This window comes from Odontesthes bonariensis, chromosome 22 (genome assembly GCF_027942865.1).
Source record: "Odontesthes bonariensis isolate fOdoBon6 chromosome 22, fOdoBon6.hap1, whole genome shotgun sequence".
NCBI lineage: Eukaryota > Metazoa > Chordata > Actinopteri > Atheriniformes > Atherinopsidae > Odontesthes > Odontesthes bonariensis.
Genome location: NC_134527.1, coordinates 26128459 through 26147967, shown reverse-complemented (window position 1 = coordinate 26147967; position 19509 = coordinate 26128459). Strand labels below are relative to the sequence as shown.

Here is a 19509-nt window from a genome sequence, read left to right as displayed (position 1 = left end):
TACACAGCTAGATAGAGAGATACAAAAGAAACATAGAAACAAAAGAAGACATACATAGAGGCATACAGACATACTTTTTGCCCTCAGCACGATGTGTGTGGTTAATTAGCGGCTATAACTTATGAGAGTGTGTGCAGAGTCAGACGCACACACACATGATGCTGGTCACTTCAACCTGCATAAATAAATATCGCTTCAAAACCTACTCACCGGTCAGTTGTGCCTTCTCCGTCTCTAGCAGCTTAGCAGCGCTTAGCTGCAGGGGAAGTCGTCTGGGCACGTCAGGGTAGTGAGGGCACGTCTATGTGGATCATGTGACCAACCAAGGGTAGATCCACACAGACAGACTTTCACACACAAAGAGGTTATCTCTATAATAGTTCTCCAGGCTTCTGTTAGCTCGATTCTTTCATTGGAAGCTCAAGAACAAGCCGGAGGAATCTCAAGTAAAATAAAGTGTTTATTGGTAGTCACACGTCAAGCATATCAGCGCTGGGCTCAGTGGAACAGAGCTCCCGCAGGAAATCCGTCAGACTGAGCCTCGATTTCCAGGTATCATTTGCATTTATAGCCTCATAGGTTGGACTCACACTCGACCGAGTATGATTGGGTAGGTTCAACATGCTTCGTCATATTCTCTGGATCAGCCAAACAATGTGTGTGTGTGAATCTTGCACCTACTTTCCCAGGCTATTTGTTTTGTCTCCCCATTCCTGGATCACTTTAGGACATCATGGAAAAGTACACAGACTATTTCATTCATAATGTCTAAGAACAAAGCCAATTTTAACACTTCTTTAAGGACATCCCAAAGCTCTTCTTTGGATGTTGGCTGCCTTTTGTTCCGTTCTCTGTCTGCCTTACCTGTGTTTGCCCATATGGGTTTCAAGTTGCTGTATGGCTTTAGTTGGACGTTGCATTTAGCCAATTTGAATGTGAACATTCTTTTATTTTGAGTGATGTGTTTATCTGTATTGCCATTGGAATAATTTAAGGGTTAGGGTAACCCTAACCCCTAACCCTCAAGTTGCATTTTGAAACCCATATGGGCAAACACAGGTGAGGCCACCGTGGAAACTGCGGACAAATCCACGTGGGACCCTTATCTGCAGCCCAAATTTAAACCCCACATGGGCCCCACATGGACATGCAGGGATAGGACAAAATAGCAAAGGAGTCAATATAAATATTATTGGATTAAAAGACTGGATGATGTCTTAATTCTTGTGAGTAAAATGTAAACTTTTTACGCACCATTTAGAAATGCATTTTAAGGAACTGTATTCAATTCTATTCAATTCAGTTTTATTTATATAGCGCCAAATTACAACAAATGTCATTTCAAGGCACTTAAATAGAATAGTCCAATTCAAGCCAATTGGAGTTCAATTCATTGTAATCATAATTAATTTCAAAAGAATCCAATTCATTCATATAGAGCCAATTCAAAAACAATTTCCTAGCTAAGGAAACCAACAGATTGCACTGAAATTTGTCTTCAGTCCAATCTCCCATCCTGAGCGTGCCTGAGGCGACTGTGGAAAGGAACGACTCCCTTTTAACAAGAAGAAACCTCTGGCAGAACCAGACTCAGGAAGGGTGGCCATCCGCATTTAACAGGGAGCCAATGAAGAGAAGCTAAAACTGGACAAATATGATCTCTTCTTTTAGTTCTCATCAGAACTCTGGCTGCAGCATTTTGGATCAGCTGAAAAGGCTTTTCAAAGAATATGTGGGACAGCCCAAGAATAAAGAATTACTGTAGTCCAATCTTGAAGTAACAAATGTATGGACTAGTTTTTCTACATCACTCTGAGACAGGATGTTCCTGATTTTAACAATATTACGAAGATGAAAGAAGGCAGTCCTAGAAACCTGTTTAATATGCGAGTCAAATGATAAATTCTGGTCAAAAATAACTCCAAGGTTCCTCACTGTAGTACGAGGAGCCAAAAAAATACTATGTAGAGTAACTATATAGCTAGACAATTTCTCCCTAGAACGCTCAGGTCCAAAGATAACAATTTCAGTTTTGTCTGAATTTAGAAGCAGACAGTTCTGAGTCATCCAGGTCTTTATGTCTTTAAGACATGCTTGTAGTCTGACCAACCTATTGGGTTCATCTGGTTTTATAGATAAGTACAGCTGATTATCATCAGCATAGCAATGGAAATTTATGCCATGCTGTCTAATAATGTTACCTTATGGAAGCATGTATAAAGTGAAAAGAATTGGTCCAAGCACAGAACCCTGAGGAACTCCATGACTTACTCTGGATTGTGAGGAAGATTCTTCATTTACAAGAACAAACTGAAATCTTTCAGATAAATATGATTTAAACCAGCCTAATGCAGTTCCTTTAATCCCAATAACATGTTCAAGTCTGTGATCGACCGTATCAAATGCAACACTGAGATCTAACAGGACAAGCACAGACACAAGTCCGCTATCAGAGGCTAAGAGGAGATCATTGGTAACTTTCACCAGTGCTGTTTCTGTGCTATGATGCACTCTGAATCCTGACTGGAACTCTTCAAACAGATTTTTTCTACGTAAATGATCACAAAGTTGAGCTGCAACTTTAGACATAAAAGGGAGATTGGATATAGGTCTATAATTAGCGAACACTTCTGAATCAAGAGTAGGTTTTTTTAAGTAAAGGTTTAATTACAGCAACCTTAAAAGTCTGAGGTACATATCCTGTCAATAGAGACAGATTGATCAAATCCAATATGGAAGTGTCAATTAAGGGGAAAACCTCCTTGAACAGTCTGGTTGGGATTGGGTCTAAAATACAAGTTGATGGTTTAGAAGAGACTATTTCTGTTGTTAGTTCAGAGAGATCAACTGGACAGAAGCCGTCTAAATACAAATCAGGTTCTAAAGAAGCTGCTGTACTTGATGATACATCACAGATGATAGTGGGAAGGACTCCATTAATCTTCTCTCTGATAGAAACAATTTTATTGATAAAGAAGCTCATGAAATCACCACTGCTGGGAGTTAAAGTAATACCTGGCTCAACAGAGCTTGGACTCTTTGTCAGACTGGCTACGGTGCTGAAAAGAAACCTGGGATTATTCTTATTCTCTTCTATCAGTGATGAATAATAAGCAGTTCTAGCTTTACGAAGGGCTTTCTTATACGTTATTAAACTATCTTTCCAGACTAATTGAGACTCTTCTAAATTAGAGGAACGCCACTGTCTCTCCAGCTTTCTTGCAGTCTACTTTAAAGCACGCAGCTGTGAATTATACCAAGGAGCCAACCTCTTCTGACTGATTACCTTCCTTTTCAGAGGGGCAACATTGTCCAGATTTGTAGGCATTGAAACTATAGTGCTGTCAAGAAGAGAGTCAAGTGTTGCTGGAGCAAAATTTAGGTAGTCGTTGTCTGTCATATCTGCACATGGCAGTGAAGAAAAGGATGATGGCATTAATTCTTTAAATCTGGTTATAGCATCCTCTGATAGACAACTTCTATATGTAAATTTATTCTCAGAAACTGTATAGTCAAGTAATGTGAACTCAAAGGTTATCAAATATATACTTCAACTCTGTAGGATTAAGTTAAATTAATTATGTTTATAATAATAAGGGTCAGTCTTAGCTAAGATGTTAACTGTACATCACATTAATTTACAGAATCAGTTTCTATTGGTCTTTATTTTCACCTCTTTGAAAAGTCAGAAACGTTTTTTTGAAGACCTTTTACGTCATCTTCCTGCGACCAGCCACGATCCAACACCAAGAAGGAAAAATGGCCGCAAGGTTACTTATCCGCTCGGCGTTCAGAGCTGCGACGAGCTGCCGGGCTGCCCGGGTCCCCGCTCTGAATCGCAGCATGGCGGCTGGAGGTGAGGACGGAACCGACACTAACACACTCCAACCAATATACGGCTTTATTATCAGCTAAAGGAAGGATTAACCGCAGCAAGGACAGATAACACCTCCTGTCCCACAACGTTCCACAGACTTCAGTTACAAAATGTGACGATTTCTGTTAAAACAGTTTGTCTTTTATATTTTATACCGTTAAAACATTAATTTATTTTGATATGGGAAATAAACCTAATCCATATTCAATTCGGCACACTAATGGAAAAAAAAATACATGATGTTTTTAATTTCGTCCCTATCCGTTCACACCACAGTCCATGAATGCGGATATTTATGTGAATAAAAAGTATGAGAAAGCAAAGCTGATGTTTTACAGATCAGGTTTTTGATGATAAATGGCAGTATTTAATAAATGTCAGCAGTTTAACTGTAAAACATTTTTGAGTTTTGTGTAATTTGGTACTGAAACTACTGAAAATTGTGTGAAATTAGTAGGCCAATGATTTTAGCATGATAATTAGTTACTTACTTCATGATTTAGGTAATTTACACTAAATAAAAACCTTTTGTTTGGCACTTTAATCATTTCAGTATCTTCTTAAGTCAAATATTTGCAGTTTTCTTGATTTTAACTCGTTAGATATCCTTTAAAACAAAGTCTGTTGTGTTGTGATCCCACTGGCAGTCGATGGATGATCATTTTCATGTTACCCTCCCCTGTGTGGTAAATGAATGCCATCACAGCTGCTTTATCAAGTTTCCAGGTCTTGTTTGCTGACACTGTTCACGAGTAAAAAAGTAAAAACTCTGTGTTTTTAGGGATCCCCACTGATGAGGAGCAGGCCACTGGACTGGAGAAGATCATCATGAAGGCCATGAAGGATGGGACGGTATGGTGATACTTAGGATCTGTCACTGAGGAGGAACCCTGACTTATACATACAGTTAAAGGTAGAGTAGGAGATCCTGGATTTTGAGTCGAGCGAAGCTGCATTTTGAAAATACACAGGTAAAAAGTCCCAACCCTTTTCTTCACTTTCCCCCCGAAGGCACGCCTCTAGAGTACATGAACGCGCACGAGCACGAAGGTGCACAAGCGCTGTTCTGACAGTAAGCATCGATCGTTGCTGTATTTAGTATATGCTAACTATACGTTTAATAATGCTAGGTGCTAGCCAAGCTGGCTCTAGTTTAGCTTCCTGCCAAGCTTCTGGACGCGTAATTCGTTCACGGAGCAGGGTATGCGCACATGGGGAAGGAGGGGGAGGGAGGAGCAGATTGCAGTTTGATAGACGGCATCAGTATCCAATCATTGTGAACGGTCCGTTCACAATGATTGGATACTGTTTTTCCTAGATTGTACGTTCTAGAGGCCACTAAAACTTTTCATATTTGTGTCAAAACTTTTAATTAATTGGTTGCAATGGGGGTGTGAAGAGTATTTCAAGCAACATGTAAAAAAATGTTCCAGAAAAAGATCCCCTACCCCACCTTTAATACCCAAAAAAGATGTAAATTAATGTAAAATGGAAGAGACATTTTTAATAAAATGTAACTAGTGAGAAAGAACAGAAAATATCAGAATGAGAATCGATTTTCATGTGATAAATTTTAATTTTAGAGGAAATTCTACTTTGGCGATTTGGCTCTAGTTTAGAGAGTTTCCATGTCTCTGAAAAAAAGAAATCCTCTCTGATGACGTCTGCTGTTTCATTAAACTCTGACCACATAATATCAGTCTGCCTTCATCCTCTTCCCTCCTGCAGGATCCCTACAACATGATGAAGCCCAAAGGTTATGCTGGCTCCAAAGCCGATCCCCACCTGGTTCCCTCCATCACAAACAAGAGGATTGTGGGATGCGTCTGTAAGTTTAACTCGTTGGGGTTCACTGTGCTTCTGACAACCTCCTGTTGACCAAAGTGCTGCAACATTAAAAAGCAGAGAGACATATTTAAAGAGATTTTTCATTATTTTGAGATTTAATATTTTCTAATTTAACGGATATCATTTATCATTTAGATACCATTTTAAACATTGAACATGAGTTCTCGAGGTATTTCATGATGGTTTTAAATGGGAGTCTATTCTTTAGCAGCACCTGTTGGCCATCAGTGGTATTACACCTTAGGGCACTTTTAAAAAAATGTTTATTCTTCAGGGCTGTTGGGTGAAAACTACAGCTAATCTTACAGTTGTTTGTCAACACATGGTGGCGCTGGTGTGTCCGAGCTGCAGCCTCTAATCTCAGATTTTGATGAAGAAGCCTGTTTTCTGTCAGTTTTTTGACAGTAACATGAATGTGCAGCTTCTCTTCTGGTTTTGATTTTCATCCATGACTTATCTTATTTAAAAGCTCACATTTCCTGTTACTGTTTCTTCTCCAGGTGAGGAAGACAATACCGCCGTGGTTTGGTTCTGGCTTCAAGCGGGCGAGCCCCAGCGGTGCCCGTCCTGCGGTGCTCACTACAAACTGGTGGCCCACGAGCTCCCACACTAACCTGTAACATAAAACCATCTTATCAGTGTGTGTTTATATATCTATATATGTATATGTGGATGTCCTAGGTGCACATCTGCACCGTGTGGCTTCCACCTCCAGAACAAGAACAATCCGATTGTTTCCACTTCTCAGTTTACAGGAAGGTCAGGCATCTTTTGGGCTTGGTGTATTTCCTGGTGGGTTATTCTTTATCTTATTCTGTGTCAGCACTTGATCCACCTGCTAACCTCATCAGTCTTATGATACATTTCCACACAGATCAGGTATGTTTGGACCAGTTTACATCTAAACTTGTACTGTACACTGTCATACTTAACTTTTATTAAACCAATAAATGTGATCAATTCCTGTTAATGCACTTCTCCTGGACTCTTTTTTTTATTATTTTATCAGTTAATCAATTAAACATTATAGAAGCTTTGTTTCTTTAATGATTGATGCTGTTGAAATACACCTGTAAGTAGATTCAGATTTTATTGCACTTCAGACAGTCAAACCCAAGATTTTTCAAGTCTTGTCTCATTAATTTATTAATATTCATCCACGACTGCATTTTAGGATTGCAACAGATAAAAAAAAATCACTAGATAAAATGGGACGGAGGCAATTTAGGGCCAGTAAGGAGATAAGATAAAGAAGTTAAAACAGGTGACAGTAATAAAGTGGTACAAAGAGTCTGAGGAGATGTTCAGAGGATCTCCAGTCTCCACAAATGTGTTTAAAAACAATGTTCCTCAAAGAAAGATTGGAAGGGATTTGCATATTTCTCCCTCTACAGCGCAGAATATCATTAAAGCATTCAAGGAAACTGGAGGAATGAAGGGAGGAAGCCTAAGCTGGACACCCGTGATCTCTGAACCCTCAGAAAGCACTGCATCAAGAACCGTCATTCATCAAAAGCTGATAGAACCACATGAGCGGCATTCGGACTGTAGGAACCTTTGGCAGTTCTTATAACCTTTTAATCCACGGGGCCGTTTTCTCCCGCATTCGGACATACAGGAACTCGGGACCATCGCCCTCAGTTCCTATAACCATTTTAGCTCCTTCTCTGAGGCTGGGTCTTTTCAGGGTTCTATAGGAACACATCTGACGTAGGTGTTTGGTGGTCGGTAGCTAAGCCCCATGTCATGCTGTCACGGCTGAAATGTTTACTCATACGACACAGACACAACCGGCACGTGTTTAATAAGTTAAACTTACACGTTGTCTCCTTTGTCTGCGGCGCTCTGCTCTCCTTTCTTCCTTCATGAAACGAAGATTCACACGTCCCTGTGAATCACAGTCACGTACTGTATATGAATACTTGTGATAATAGGTAGCGAAATGACGCACACGTCACTCAAAAGGAACTTCTCTATGGTTAACCAACTACATTGCTTGTAAATACTCGAGTTACAATTTCAAAAACGACTACTCTTTCGTAGCAGCTTCACGTGCATTGACCGATTACTCCATGTAAATAGCGACTTTTCCCATGTGCGTTTATAGCAGAAAACAATTACACATTGCCACCATGTTAAACTCACACAATACACCAGTTATCACAACCTAAAACAGTTAAATTATGGCAAAAAAAAATAGAGCTACTTACATTTGTGTGGTCCTTTCTTTGCTTCTGCCATGTTTGAAAACACTTGAGTTCTCCCGGTAGTCGCGTTGTACTCTGGGAAATATATCATACCCCTTCGAACGAGTCTGCCTGGCCGAACCCCTCCGTTTGAAGGGCTACAGAGCCCTTAGCCCTTAGCCCTACCCCTCCGCCGACGAGAATTGGGACACCCCTACCCCTACACGTGAACGCGCAAAACGGAGGGGAAGGGGTAAGGGGTAGGGCCAAGGGGTGAAATGGGATTGGGCCGAAGTATCGCCTGCGCTCGATCCTTCACCTCCTGACTCTCTCTGTGTGCTCTTCCAGCCTCGATGTTAGACGCCCGATGTGATCGTCCATGATTAATATCACCATCATGCAGACCATGAACACGGTGGCCTCCCCGCTCTCCATATTAGCTTCTTTGTGGTGTTTTTTCTTCTCTCCTTACTTTTTGCAGGTTTTGTTTTGTTTTGTTTTGTTGTTGAGTGTGGCGCTAAAGTAACACGTCACTGTCGCAGACGGTTGCGCCACATCAGTCCCGACCTGGTCCCGACTCATGTGCGAATGCAAACTGAAACAGTTCCGCTGGGGAAGGACAGTTATTAGAACGAAATTCGAGGAGGACCGTTCTTAGAACGGCTCTGTCCGAAAGATTGCTATTGATAAGGGATTACTGTGGGAAACCTTTGTCAAGCACTACAATACAGAGTTTCATTCACAAACTTTACTGTGCAGAAAAAAAGCCTTATCTTAACCTCGTCCAGAGGCGGCATCCACATCTCTGGGCTTTGAGGCATCTGGGATGGACCATCACACAGTGGTAACGTGTATTGTGGTCAGACCAATCAGTATTCCAGATCTTTGTTGGATGAAATGGATGCCGTGTGCTCTGGACCAAAGAGCAAAAGGAGCATCCAGACTGTTGTTAGCAACCAGTCCAAAAGCCAGGCTCTGTAGTGCCCTTGGCAAAGCTCATTTCCACTTCTGTGATGGCAGCATTAATGCAGAAAAATTCACTGAGATTTTACAGCATCATATTCAAGACCACATCTTTTCCAGGGACGTCCATGCATTTTTCAACAAGACAATGAAAAACCACCTTCTGCACACATTCCAAAGGCATGGCTGAGGAAGAAGAGAGTACAGGTACTGGACTGGCCTGCCTGCCTGCAGTCCTGACTTGTCCCCAATAGAGAACGTTGGAGAACTTTGAAACAGAAGAGGGCGCTAATGCAAGAAAACTGGTAGGCAAATGTCTAACCTCTGCAGAAGAATGGCATACGTCATCATTATTCGTCCGCACTTGACAGACGCCACAGAAGGAGAAATGGCTGCAAGGTTACTGCTTCGTACAGGTTTCAGAGCCGCGGCGAGCTGTCAAGCTTCCCGGGTTCCGGCTCTGACCCGCAGTATGGCGGCTGGAGGTGAGGATGGAACCAACACAACGCCTTAAACACACAAATATGAGCTAAGAAAAGGTTGATCCCGCTGACCGACGAGCTCTTCCTGTCTCTGCGACTCTCTTATGGGGCAGGCCAAATCAAGTTTAAAAACTTTTAAATTGTGTTTCTGCTAAACCCATTAGTGCATCAAAGGTTGAAAGTTTTGCTCTATAGTTTTAATCTGAAACCATCTTCACTTCGGCTCATTGTAAAATAACATATAACTCGAAACGGTTGATTTTAAAGCGAAGAGCTAACTTTGCTTTTTAGCATTAGCTTAGCAACGATAGCAAGCGGTCAAACGTCGTTGTTAATGATTAACCCGCAAAAATCGACAGTTTTAACAAATGCATTTGATTTGTATGTTATTTTTACTGTGGTATTGTACTTATCGAAACTGTACAGTTAAGTTATCATTATGTTTAACTTGCGTTACCAAACGAGGTATCGGGAGGCTGTTGATCTTAAAAGTTCCTACTCGATTAACCGATAATTTGGATTTATTACTAATTTATTACTAATTACTAGGTTAAGCTCTTATTCTGAAAAATATGTGGAGAGAATGTAAGTCTATAGTTTAAATATTTCCAAATCAGTTTTTTTTTAATGTTGGTCATTTATCTTTTTAATAAATGTTTACAAATTTAAAGGTACTTAGGTTTTATTTCTGAAGTGACAGGAAGGTTCCAGCTTGATGGACCGAACTGTCCCAGAGTCAGTTCCCTGGGTGAAGTGAAGTCAATCTGGGACACATCTGGCTGGTATTTACTTGAGTTTAAGCAGCCACACTCACTCCGATTTAACACTTTGTATCTTCTACTACAAAGCTTTGTAATTTAAAGGTTTGATAAATTAAATTCTGTAGTTTTTGTCCAAAGACTGAAAAGTTGTCCCGACTTTTGGTTCTTGGAAGGTTTAATTGGTTTCTGGTTTCTGGTTTCTTCTGATGAAACTACACAGCCACTGCATCTCTATCTTTAAGTTAGGGTAATAATGAATAATAATAGATGATTAGACTGCTGTACTCTGACATGTTTGCAGGGATTCCCACTGATGAGGAGCAGGCCACTGGACTGGAGAAGATCATCATGAAGGCCATGAAGGACGGAACGGTACGGTCACTCATTAGTTTATTCCTTTAACCTGAATCAACCATCACAGATCATTGTGCACATTGACACTCGGCTCCACCAGTCATTGAAAAGTGAAATTTGTTGAATGAATCAAACAGAACTGATTACGTTCTTTGTTCCGAGAAACAAAGGTCCAGGATGTTGTTCAGTCCTGCTGGTGGCTTCGTAGGTTGTTTTCACCTCAGACTGCCGCTGTTTGTTCTTACTTGGTCTGCTTAAACAGTACATTCTAGTTACAGTGAACCCTCGTTTTTCGTGGGGATTACGTTCCAAAGTTACGTTCCAAAAAGAACCCGTGATAGGCAAAATTTTACAATTATTATACAATGAAATACTCCATAATACATTGAAACCAAAGAACAACACCTTTTTACAGGCCCAAGCATTTGTTTAACAAATAAAAGTACTGTATAAACGTTTTTTTTAACAAATAACTACTGTACTGTAAAATAATCATTTTAATCATCAATACGAACTGAAGGCTTCAAATTGCGGAGATCAGCGCCGCCCCACCGCGACCCGAGTCATTGGATTAGAACGGGAGAAAATGAAAAATGATTATGAAAAGAAATACAAAGTACAGTAGGATAAATAGTGACTCGCGTGTATTTCACTGCTCTTCTGACTGAGCTGCTGCATCCTGACTCCGCTCTGTAGCGTTTTTTTCTTCTAACGCCTGCGGTGCAGGTGTGTTTTTTCGAGAGAAGAACATAGATCGGTAGTTGTTGTCGCTCTTTTTTTTTCTTCTGGGCAAAAAGATTTTTATATACCGACATGCCACCATCGATTATGTTTCAGAACTGTAATGAACGTGTACGTGTACATATTAAACCGCAACGTTATTGACACACAGGTAGAGAAGAAGCGGAGAGACTGTTTAGCCAATCAGAATGCAGAACACAATGCACGATGCAAATCCGTGAAGCAGCGAGACCGTGAAAGGTGAACCGCGTTATAGCGAGGGTTCACTGTACTTTTATGTGTTGGGAGCATATTCAAAGTAGAAACTGTTCTATTCCTGTAATTGGTCTGCAAGTCTGTAACCGAAACATGATTCAGTTTGATCCAGACTGAAACACTTTGGAGCTGACAAGAACTCCTGAGTATTTCAGAAACACTCCCAGCTCATCGGAACATGTTACCCTGTAGAATTGGCGAATGGCCGAAGATCTCGGTCACTTTTAGCCTCCGGTTCCTCAAGGCTGACTAAACGAGTCCTCCAGGACACCAGAGAGGCGGTTAATCGTGCTTCAGGAGGTCGTTACATGCAGCCAGCAAACTGGGAAATGAGCAGCACTTATCTGAGACGTGAGGTTTATAAAGTCCCCAAACACACAGCGATTAGCCGCAGTTTAACTGGAGGTTACTGGACAAGTATGGACTTGTCGGAAGTACAGACTTCTGAGTACAGAAGTACGCAAGTACGCTCATTGTGCATTTGGAACGGAAGCGTACTTGATTACATCAAAGACGTTGACACCAAAAATAAAAATAAAAACTTAAAAGATTGTTTATGATTTTTCTGTTCATCGCTGCCCGTGTGTGATTTTCAACAGCAAAGAAAAATCAAAACTTCTAAAAATGATTGAAAATGTACCAAGCTGTGCTTGCAGCTGCTGTTGGAATACTTTATTTTAAAGCTGAAGAGGAAGCGATAAGGCTGAGGAGGGAGAAACGGGAGTGATGAGCCAGGATGCGGAGGAGGAGCAGGCTAATGGCATACCTGTCAACTTTTGTCAACTCCTCTGCCATCTTCGCTTGACCCGCACTGCTTTCTGGGATAGCAAGCTGTCTACACAAGTCACCACAGAAATGTACTTGATAAAATGGGCGGAGCAAGTACACATCCGGGAATGTGGAGCATACTTGTCTGGATGCATACTTTGAATTGGAACAGTACTTGGTCCTTTAGTGATGACGTTTCAGAAGTACACGAGAACATGAGTACAGACAAGTACGCATATTGAGAAACGGTCCGATACTGAAGACTAGCATAGGATGAAAGATAGCCCGCCATGTTGATTAGTGCTCTGTGTAACTGAGTGTTTTTTGTTCAGGGCAGTCAGCCATTTTAATCCACATGGTCTCAGGTCTCACTCCAGCTGTCATTAGTCCCCTAAAATCTTTTAAATTGTACATTTACAATGTACATTTCCATTTTTGAATTTCCCCCATTTTTTTTAATTTTCCCCCATTGGGGGATGAATAAAGTATTTTTCTATTCTATTCTATTTAGAAGTTTTTCTCCTCGGACTCGGAAACTCTTCTGCGACCTGCAGGCGGTGAAACATAAATGTTCGCTCACCATTAGTAACTCCAGATGTAACAGGCTTAGATGCGTTAAAATGTCCAACGTAATGCACTGCTTCTGTTGCAGCCAGAACAGTCGGGGCCAGTTTGTCATTGTTCAGAAGTGAAATGTTGGAAATCGGTCTGTCATGACAGCAGATTGTCGACGCTCCCTGCAGCGTTTCAGCGTCGTAGATGGGAATGGAAACGTACATTTAGTCCACTCCTGCTCAGAACACAGATCTGAGATAATGACTTGTCCAGAAAAGTCCTTCAACATTCAGCACAGACAAACTGTTTTAAATGACATCTCTTGATGGTTGGGATGTTTGAGTCCTTGAATCATTTTTAGATTTTGTTCATGCTGTAAAACAAATAAAAACTAACAATTACCTGCATCTTTATTCCCTTTACCAGTCATTTGTGTAAGTATGGGGCAGAGCAGAGGGCCCGGGGGTCAGGACTGAGAAACACTGCTTAGAAATAAGTCTCATTCTGCTGATCGGCAGAATGAGACTGCCGATCAGCAGTCTCATTCTGCTGATCGGCAGTTTAATTAAAACTTCTGGCTTCTTATCCGACAGCAGCCGATCTGAGTCTCTGATATGTTGTTGAACTTAATGAGGTCTGATGTTGGCTTCAGAGATGCCTTCAAACACAGATCTGAATGATGACTGTAGTGACATGACTATCCTTCATCCTCCTCCTCCTTCTCCTCCCTCCTGAAGGATCCCTACAACATGATGAAGCCCAAAGGTTACGCTGGCTCCAAAACCGACCCCCACCTGGTTCCCTCCATCACAAACAAGAGGATTGTGGGATGTGTCTGTAAGTTGCTTTGTGTTTAACTCTGTTGGTTCTTGAACTTTCTTCTTTATGTTTAATTCCCTCACTGTGAAACAGGTTCAGCCTCAGCTCTGGGTTCTCAGTGTCAAACTGGAGCAGGTCGGGTTTAGTTTAGAGACCAGTGACCACCATGGCCCGACCAATCACTTCTTTTTGTAAATTAAAAAAAGGAGACTTAAAAATTAGATCTGAAGTTTGTTCCTGAAGACTCTTAAAGGTTTTTATTAATTAAAATCACTGAACTTTAAAATTCTTCCTTAAATCAAACTTAGAGCTGCTCAATTAATCAAATTCTATGAATTTTGGATGTTAACCAAGAACAGATCATCTGAGTTATTGAAGCATCTGAAAACAAACTGCATGAAGGCCAAGAAAAGAAGTCCGATGGTTGTTAATGGTCCAACATCAACCAGCTCTGTTTTCTACAGTTTGAATCATTTAAATACAAAGAGAAAGCAGGGCCCTGTTAGTTTATTCTGTTAGAATATCTTTCGTTCTGCTTTTGTTCTCAGAGATGCTTTGAATTTATCTGAATGAGGATCAGCAGTTTGATTCTGATGAGGATCAGCAGGATTGTAGCTCAGTGATCTTCAGATCCTATCGTGCTTTAAGGCAGTGATATTGATCAGCTTGTAAACATTTAAACATGTGTAATGATCCCTATGTAGTGTGCAACAGTCAGGATGATAAACAGACCCTTTCATTGATGTCTGCCTCCACACGTTCAGTTCTCACCTGCTCTCGTTTCCTCTGCAGGTGAGGAAGACAACACTGCTGTGGTTTGGTTCTGGCTTCAAGAGGGCGAGCCCCAGCGCTGCCCGTCCTGCGGCGCCCACTACAAACTGGTGGCCCACGAGCTCCCCCACTAACTTAAAACCCTGATCTTATTATCATAGAGATGTATACGCAGTACTAGTTTGGCTTCTCTTAAATATTTCCTAAAGCTCCTGAACAAGAAGAGTCTTATCGTCACTTCCAGGAAGACATTTTGTCTTTGGGCTTGGTGTATATCCTGGTTTTGTTCTGTATCATACTTGATCTAACTGGTAACCTCATTTGTCTCTCCATGTTACATTTCCACACAGACCAGACATGTTTGGCTTCAGTTTACATGTGCACGTTTATTATACAATGTTACACTCAAACCACTCAACTCCTCTTATGGAACCATTAAAGTGCTGAACTCGTGTTTGTTTGTCAGTCTGCTTCCAGTTCACACCTTTTTCCACCTGAACGTGAGGCATGTTAGTTGAAAACTATTTAATGAGCATGTTGACTAGATGAAATGTCAAAGCTGACACATGGTGCAGCTGAGGGTTTTTGAGTTTTATTTCATGAAGCAGCTTTTGTCTAAAACATATTTGCCTAAAAACATGCAGATTCAAAATGATGATCAGCATTTGTATTCATATATCTTTGGATTTATTGGTGCTGAGAATTTGGGGCAACGAGGAGGTGTGAAAAAATAACTACGTCCAAAGGCTTAGAAAAAAATCACATCAGTTTTATAAAGCACTAAATCCCAACAAATGTAATCTCAAAGCATTTCTAAGATGAAGTCCAATTCATTGTAATACAATCATTATCTTAATTATGGAATTAATTAAGTTCCAAATTAGCCCAATTCACATAGAGCCAATTTAAAAAAAAAAAAAAAAAAAAAAAAAAAAAAAAGCCTAGCTAAGGAAACCTACAGATTGCACTGAAACTTCTTTTTAATCCGATCCCCCGTCCTGAGTGTGCATAACATCTCATCCTGACTGAAAGTGAGCGAGCGATAAAAAGTGATTAGAATGTGCGATGACGCTGACCCCTTAAAAAATCACTCGCACTGTCTCTATCTGGATGACATTTTGTGGCGGCGTCCCGCCCCTAAACACTTCTAATTGGTGATCTGATTTGATTGGTTTGGATTGTGAACCAATAGAATCACTCACGACAAAATCGTCATGCTGCATATCAGGACACCCTCGCATGACATTTCGTCGTCGTTTCGCGTCGGATTCGCTTGCATTCAGTCAGGACAGGGTGTGAGGCGACTGGAGAGAAAAAAAACTCCCTTTTTGACTGTTATGCCCCATCTAGGCGTAACCAAGGCACAACATACATGTGACCCATTTTCCTCAATCCTCAAGCAGCCACGGAGACATTATTTAGAATTTAATATGAAAGTTTATTTATAATTCAGATAAGAAATATGTCAACTTCGAGATGGGACTAATAGGCTTCAGGAGGGCCACTACCAAAACAACAAACAAACAAAAACTGAGTTTTAGTGAAAACTGAGTTCATTAACCCTGAAATGAGGGAAACTCTGAGTTTTCCGTTTCCCAAAGGGAGGTAACTCAAACCAGAGAAAGAGGGGTAACTCTAGCCTGTTTCACAGAGAGAGGTAACTTAAGCTCTCGGTCAGTTGCCGTAGTAACAGACTCTATGAACCTAACCTGATCGGGACCAGGTTTTACTCAATGAACCTCGAGTTTCTCTCTGTTTCTGCCCTCTTTCAGCCCCACACACCATTTGATTTCCTCATTCATTCGTTCAGTCAGCAGGCGAGTTTTGGCGTAGACTAGTTCTTCTACTTCTAGAAGTCCATTACATTACATTACGGTCATTTTGCAGACGCTTTTAACCAAAGCGACTTACAATAAGTGCGTTCAACATCGGTAGGCAAAAGAACTTCAGGTCGCAAGAAATCATAAGTGCATTTCCTTCCAATACCAAACAGCTAAGAGCAAAACTAGTGCTAGGGTAAGTGCGATAAGTCAGATACCTCAGCCTCTCACCAACTGCACACCAGTCACAGCGGGGTGGGGATGCAAACCCTGGTTCGGGTAGGGGAAGAAATAAAAGAGGTAAGAAAAGCAGGAATGGGAAGCAAACCCTGGTTCGGGTAGGGGAAGAAATAAAAGAGGTAAGAAAAGCAGGAATGGGATTCAAACCCTGGTTCGGGTAGGGGGTAATGAAAATATAGAGGGTGCCAGTGGTGGAGGAAACAATAAGTGCGTAAGGAACTAGGACGGAGCAGGGTAGTTTTTCCTGAAGAGGTGGATTTTCAGCCTGCGGCGAAAGATGGGCAGCGACTCAGCTGTCCTGATATCAGTCGGGAGATTGTTCCACCATCGGGGTGCCAGAACAGAGAAAAGCCGTGACCGTGTCGATCGTGCCCAGGGACCCCTGAGTGACGGGGCAGCCAGGCGCCTGGTGGCCGCAGAGCGAAGTGGTCGGGCGGGGGTGTAGGGCTTGACCATAGCCTGGAGGTATGAAGGAGCTGTTCCTTCCACTGCCCTGTAGGCCAGCACCAGAGTCTTAAACTGGATGCGAGCAGCTACAGGGAGCCAGTGTAGAGAGCGGAGAAGGGGAGTGGTGTGGGAGAACTTGGGGAGGTTGAACACCAGACGAGCAGCAGCTTTCTGAACCAGCTCCAGAGGCCTGATGGCAGAAGCCGGGGCGCCAGCAAGGAGGGAGTTGCAGTAGTCCAGGCGGGAGATGACAAGAGCCTGGATGAGCACCTGTGCTGCCTTGTCGGTGAGGAAGGGGCGAATCCTCCGGATGTTGTAGAGGAGGAATCGGCAGGAACGGGTCACTGATGCGATGTTTGGCGAGAACGACAGTTGGTCGTCCAGGGTCACACCCAGATTCCTCGCGGTCCGGGTTGATGTCACCACAGAGTCATCCATGGTGATGGCCAGGTCTCTGAATGGGCAGCCCTTCCCCGGGAGAAACACCAGCTCTGTCTTGTCCAGGTTGAGCTTAAGGTGGTGCATCGACATCCACCCCGAGATGTCTGCCAGGCACGCAGCAATGCGTGCTTCCACTTGGGTGTCAGAAGGGGGAAAAGACAGAATCAGCTGGGTGTCGTCTGCATAGCAGTGGTAGGAAAAGTTATGGGAGTGGATGACAGAACCAAGAGATGATGTGTAGAGGGAGAAAAGAAGAGGACCCAGGACCGAACCTTGGGGAACCCCGGTGGTGAGCCTACGTGGCTTCGACACAGACCCTCTCAGTGTGACCTGGTAGAAGCGATCTGTCAGGTAGGATGAGAACATGGAGAGTGCAGAGCCCGAAACCCCCATTCCCTCCAGGGTAGAGAGAAGGATGTCGTGGTTCACTGTGTCAAATGCTGCAGAAAGGTCCAGGAGAATCAGGACAGAGGAGAGAGAGTTAGCTCGAGCAGTTTGGAGTGACTCAGTTACTGCTAGGAGGGCCGTCTCAGTTGAGTGGCCCACCTTGAACCCGGACTGGTAGGGATCCAAGAGGTTGTTCTGGTGGAGGTAAGAGGACAGTTGTTTAAAGACAGCACGTTCAAGAGTTTTGGACAGGAAGGGTAGAAGGGATACCGGTCTGTAATTCTACTGTGATTAGGCACAGTAGGAGGTGACTTTTTTCACGCACATGGCATATCCTTTTGACAATCCCGTGGATGAAGGTGCAGCATTACTGCACAGAGAATTAAATATACGTCGGAAGATGGCGTCAGAACGCGCATTGATATTTTAGCATTTCCAGACAATTATCTTTTTGAACGGCACCATCAGAATCTGGTGGGACAAAAGAAAAAAAGACATATGTATGAATAGGCTGAAAAAAGATATTTATAGGCCTATTGTATTTTATAAAGGCACTTGTGTTTTGGGGGTGGACTCCCTCCAGGGATTCCCTCAGCCACTGCCCTTCCAATATTCTTGTTTAGGGCCAGCTCCTCTGCCTCCATTAGAGGTGGCGCTGCTGGGCCAACACCCCTTTTACAGGCATCTGCCTTCTTTCTGTTAGCCGAGTAGAAGTCTGTGTTAGTTTAAATAGGCTTAATTATTTAACAGAACATGATATAGATGAGAATACATTTATGTGTGTGAAAACAGCATTATGTTGGGGATAAAAACAACTGCACAGTGAAATAGCCACTTAATATTTACTTTATAGTGTAAAACATGATCAAAATGAGGTACCTCCATGCCGAGGTCTCACCTGTTTGAACAATGTTTTTATATTTCATCTTAAACTGCTGCCAAGTGTGCTTCTCCCCCGCGGGATTGCACCTAAATTAAATAAATGAATAGGCTACTATTCAAACAGTTTTCCCCTGTAATATTGATTGTGATTGCAAAGGACTACATTTAAACTTATGCTTTTGCAGCTGCAGCGGTGTTGCACTTCTTTTTTAAAAACGTGTTGAAACTCGCCATATGAACGCATTAAGATTTCCAATTCGAGGTTGGTGAAAAACGTACTCTCCTCTTCCCCGTTGCCATGGTGACTCGTCAAATCTGAGCTCCATTGATGCTGGCTTTTTAAAGTTGTGGTGCACGCACTAAACTCAACGCCAGTAAATGGAGGATGACACACATGAATCACACAACGCAGATGGAGCAGTGCGGCAGCAGCTGTTTAGTGTAAACAGGAACAGACACAACAACGACATCCAGGCTTGTTATAAGGTATCTGTCACGTGCTCTCGACTTGTTCCTATCGCAGTAAAGGTAGGTACACAAGGTCGCCGGGCCGGATGGCGGGAGGCATAGCCACACGACCAGAGGGCACCTTCGACTTCACGCTGTACGGGTGGTTGGCGACACGCTCCGAGTGTTGTCTCAAGATGAGGTTCCGATCGACCACAGGTAACTGCCTATGGGAAAACTGGTCACGCTGAAGTAGCATTTCCCGAGAAGATAATCCACGTGACCTAACACGGCTGTTCAGATGGGCTGTGGCGACAGAGAGTAACAGGGGAGTAACAGCCCTACAGTTAGGCTCCCCTGGACCTCTTGAATGGCCTTCTAAGCCACCGGGTTCTTGTTGAAATTCTTGGCATTACCAACTTCAACCAATCTGTGCGCAGCGAGGCCATTAGTAGGCCATCCTTA

At 42.4% G+C, this 19509-nt stretch overlaps 2 protein-coding genes and 1 long non-coding RNA gene across 3 annotated transcripts; 2 read left to right on the top strand and 1 right to left on the bottom strand.

Annotated features, from left to right (window-relative positions):
- The first annotated feature begins 3716 nt into the window (after positions 1 to 3716).
- On the top strand, positions 3717 to 6695 carry LOC142372964 (cytochrome c oxidase subunit 5B, mitochondrial-like). The gene is made up of 4 exons (XM_075455990.1): positions 3717 to 3856; positions 4659 to 4729; positions 5606 to 5705; positions 6226 to 6695. Exons 1-4 carry the CDS (start codon positions 3760 to 3762, stop codon positions 6336 to 6338), a joined length of 381 nt encoding a protein of 126 aa, XP_075312105.1. The 5' UTR covers positions 3717 to 3759; the 3' UTR covers positions 6339 to 6695.
- Positions 5434 to 6333, bottom strand: LOC142372965 (uncharacterized). The gene is made up of 2 exons (XR_012768369.1): positions 6200 to 6333; positions 5434 to 5763 (listed from the first exon to the last, which is right to left on the bottom strand). It is a non-coding gene; the product is annotated as an uncharacterized LOC142372965 (long non-coding RNA).
- Positions 6696 to 9193: 2498 nt separating the features above from the next.
- Positions 9194 to 14834, top strand: LOC142372717 (cytochrome c oxidase subunit 5B, mitochondrial-like). Its single transcript, XM_075455670.1, has 4 exons — positions 9194 to 9359; positions 10419 to 10489; positions 13528 to 13627; positions 14402 to 14834. Exons 1-4 carry the CDS (start codon positions 9209 to 9211, stop codon positions 14512 to 14514), a joined length of 435 nt encoding a protein of 144 aa, XP_075311785.1. The 5' UTR covers positions 9194 to 9208; the 3' UTR covers positions 14515 to 14834.
- Positions 14835 to 19509: the final 4675 nt, after the last annotated feature.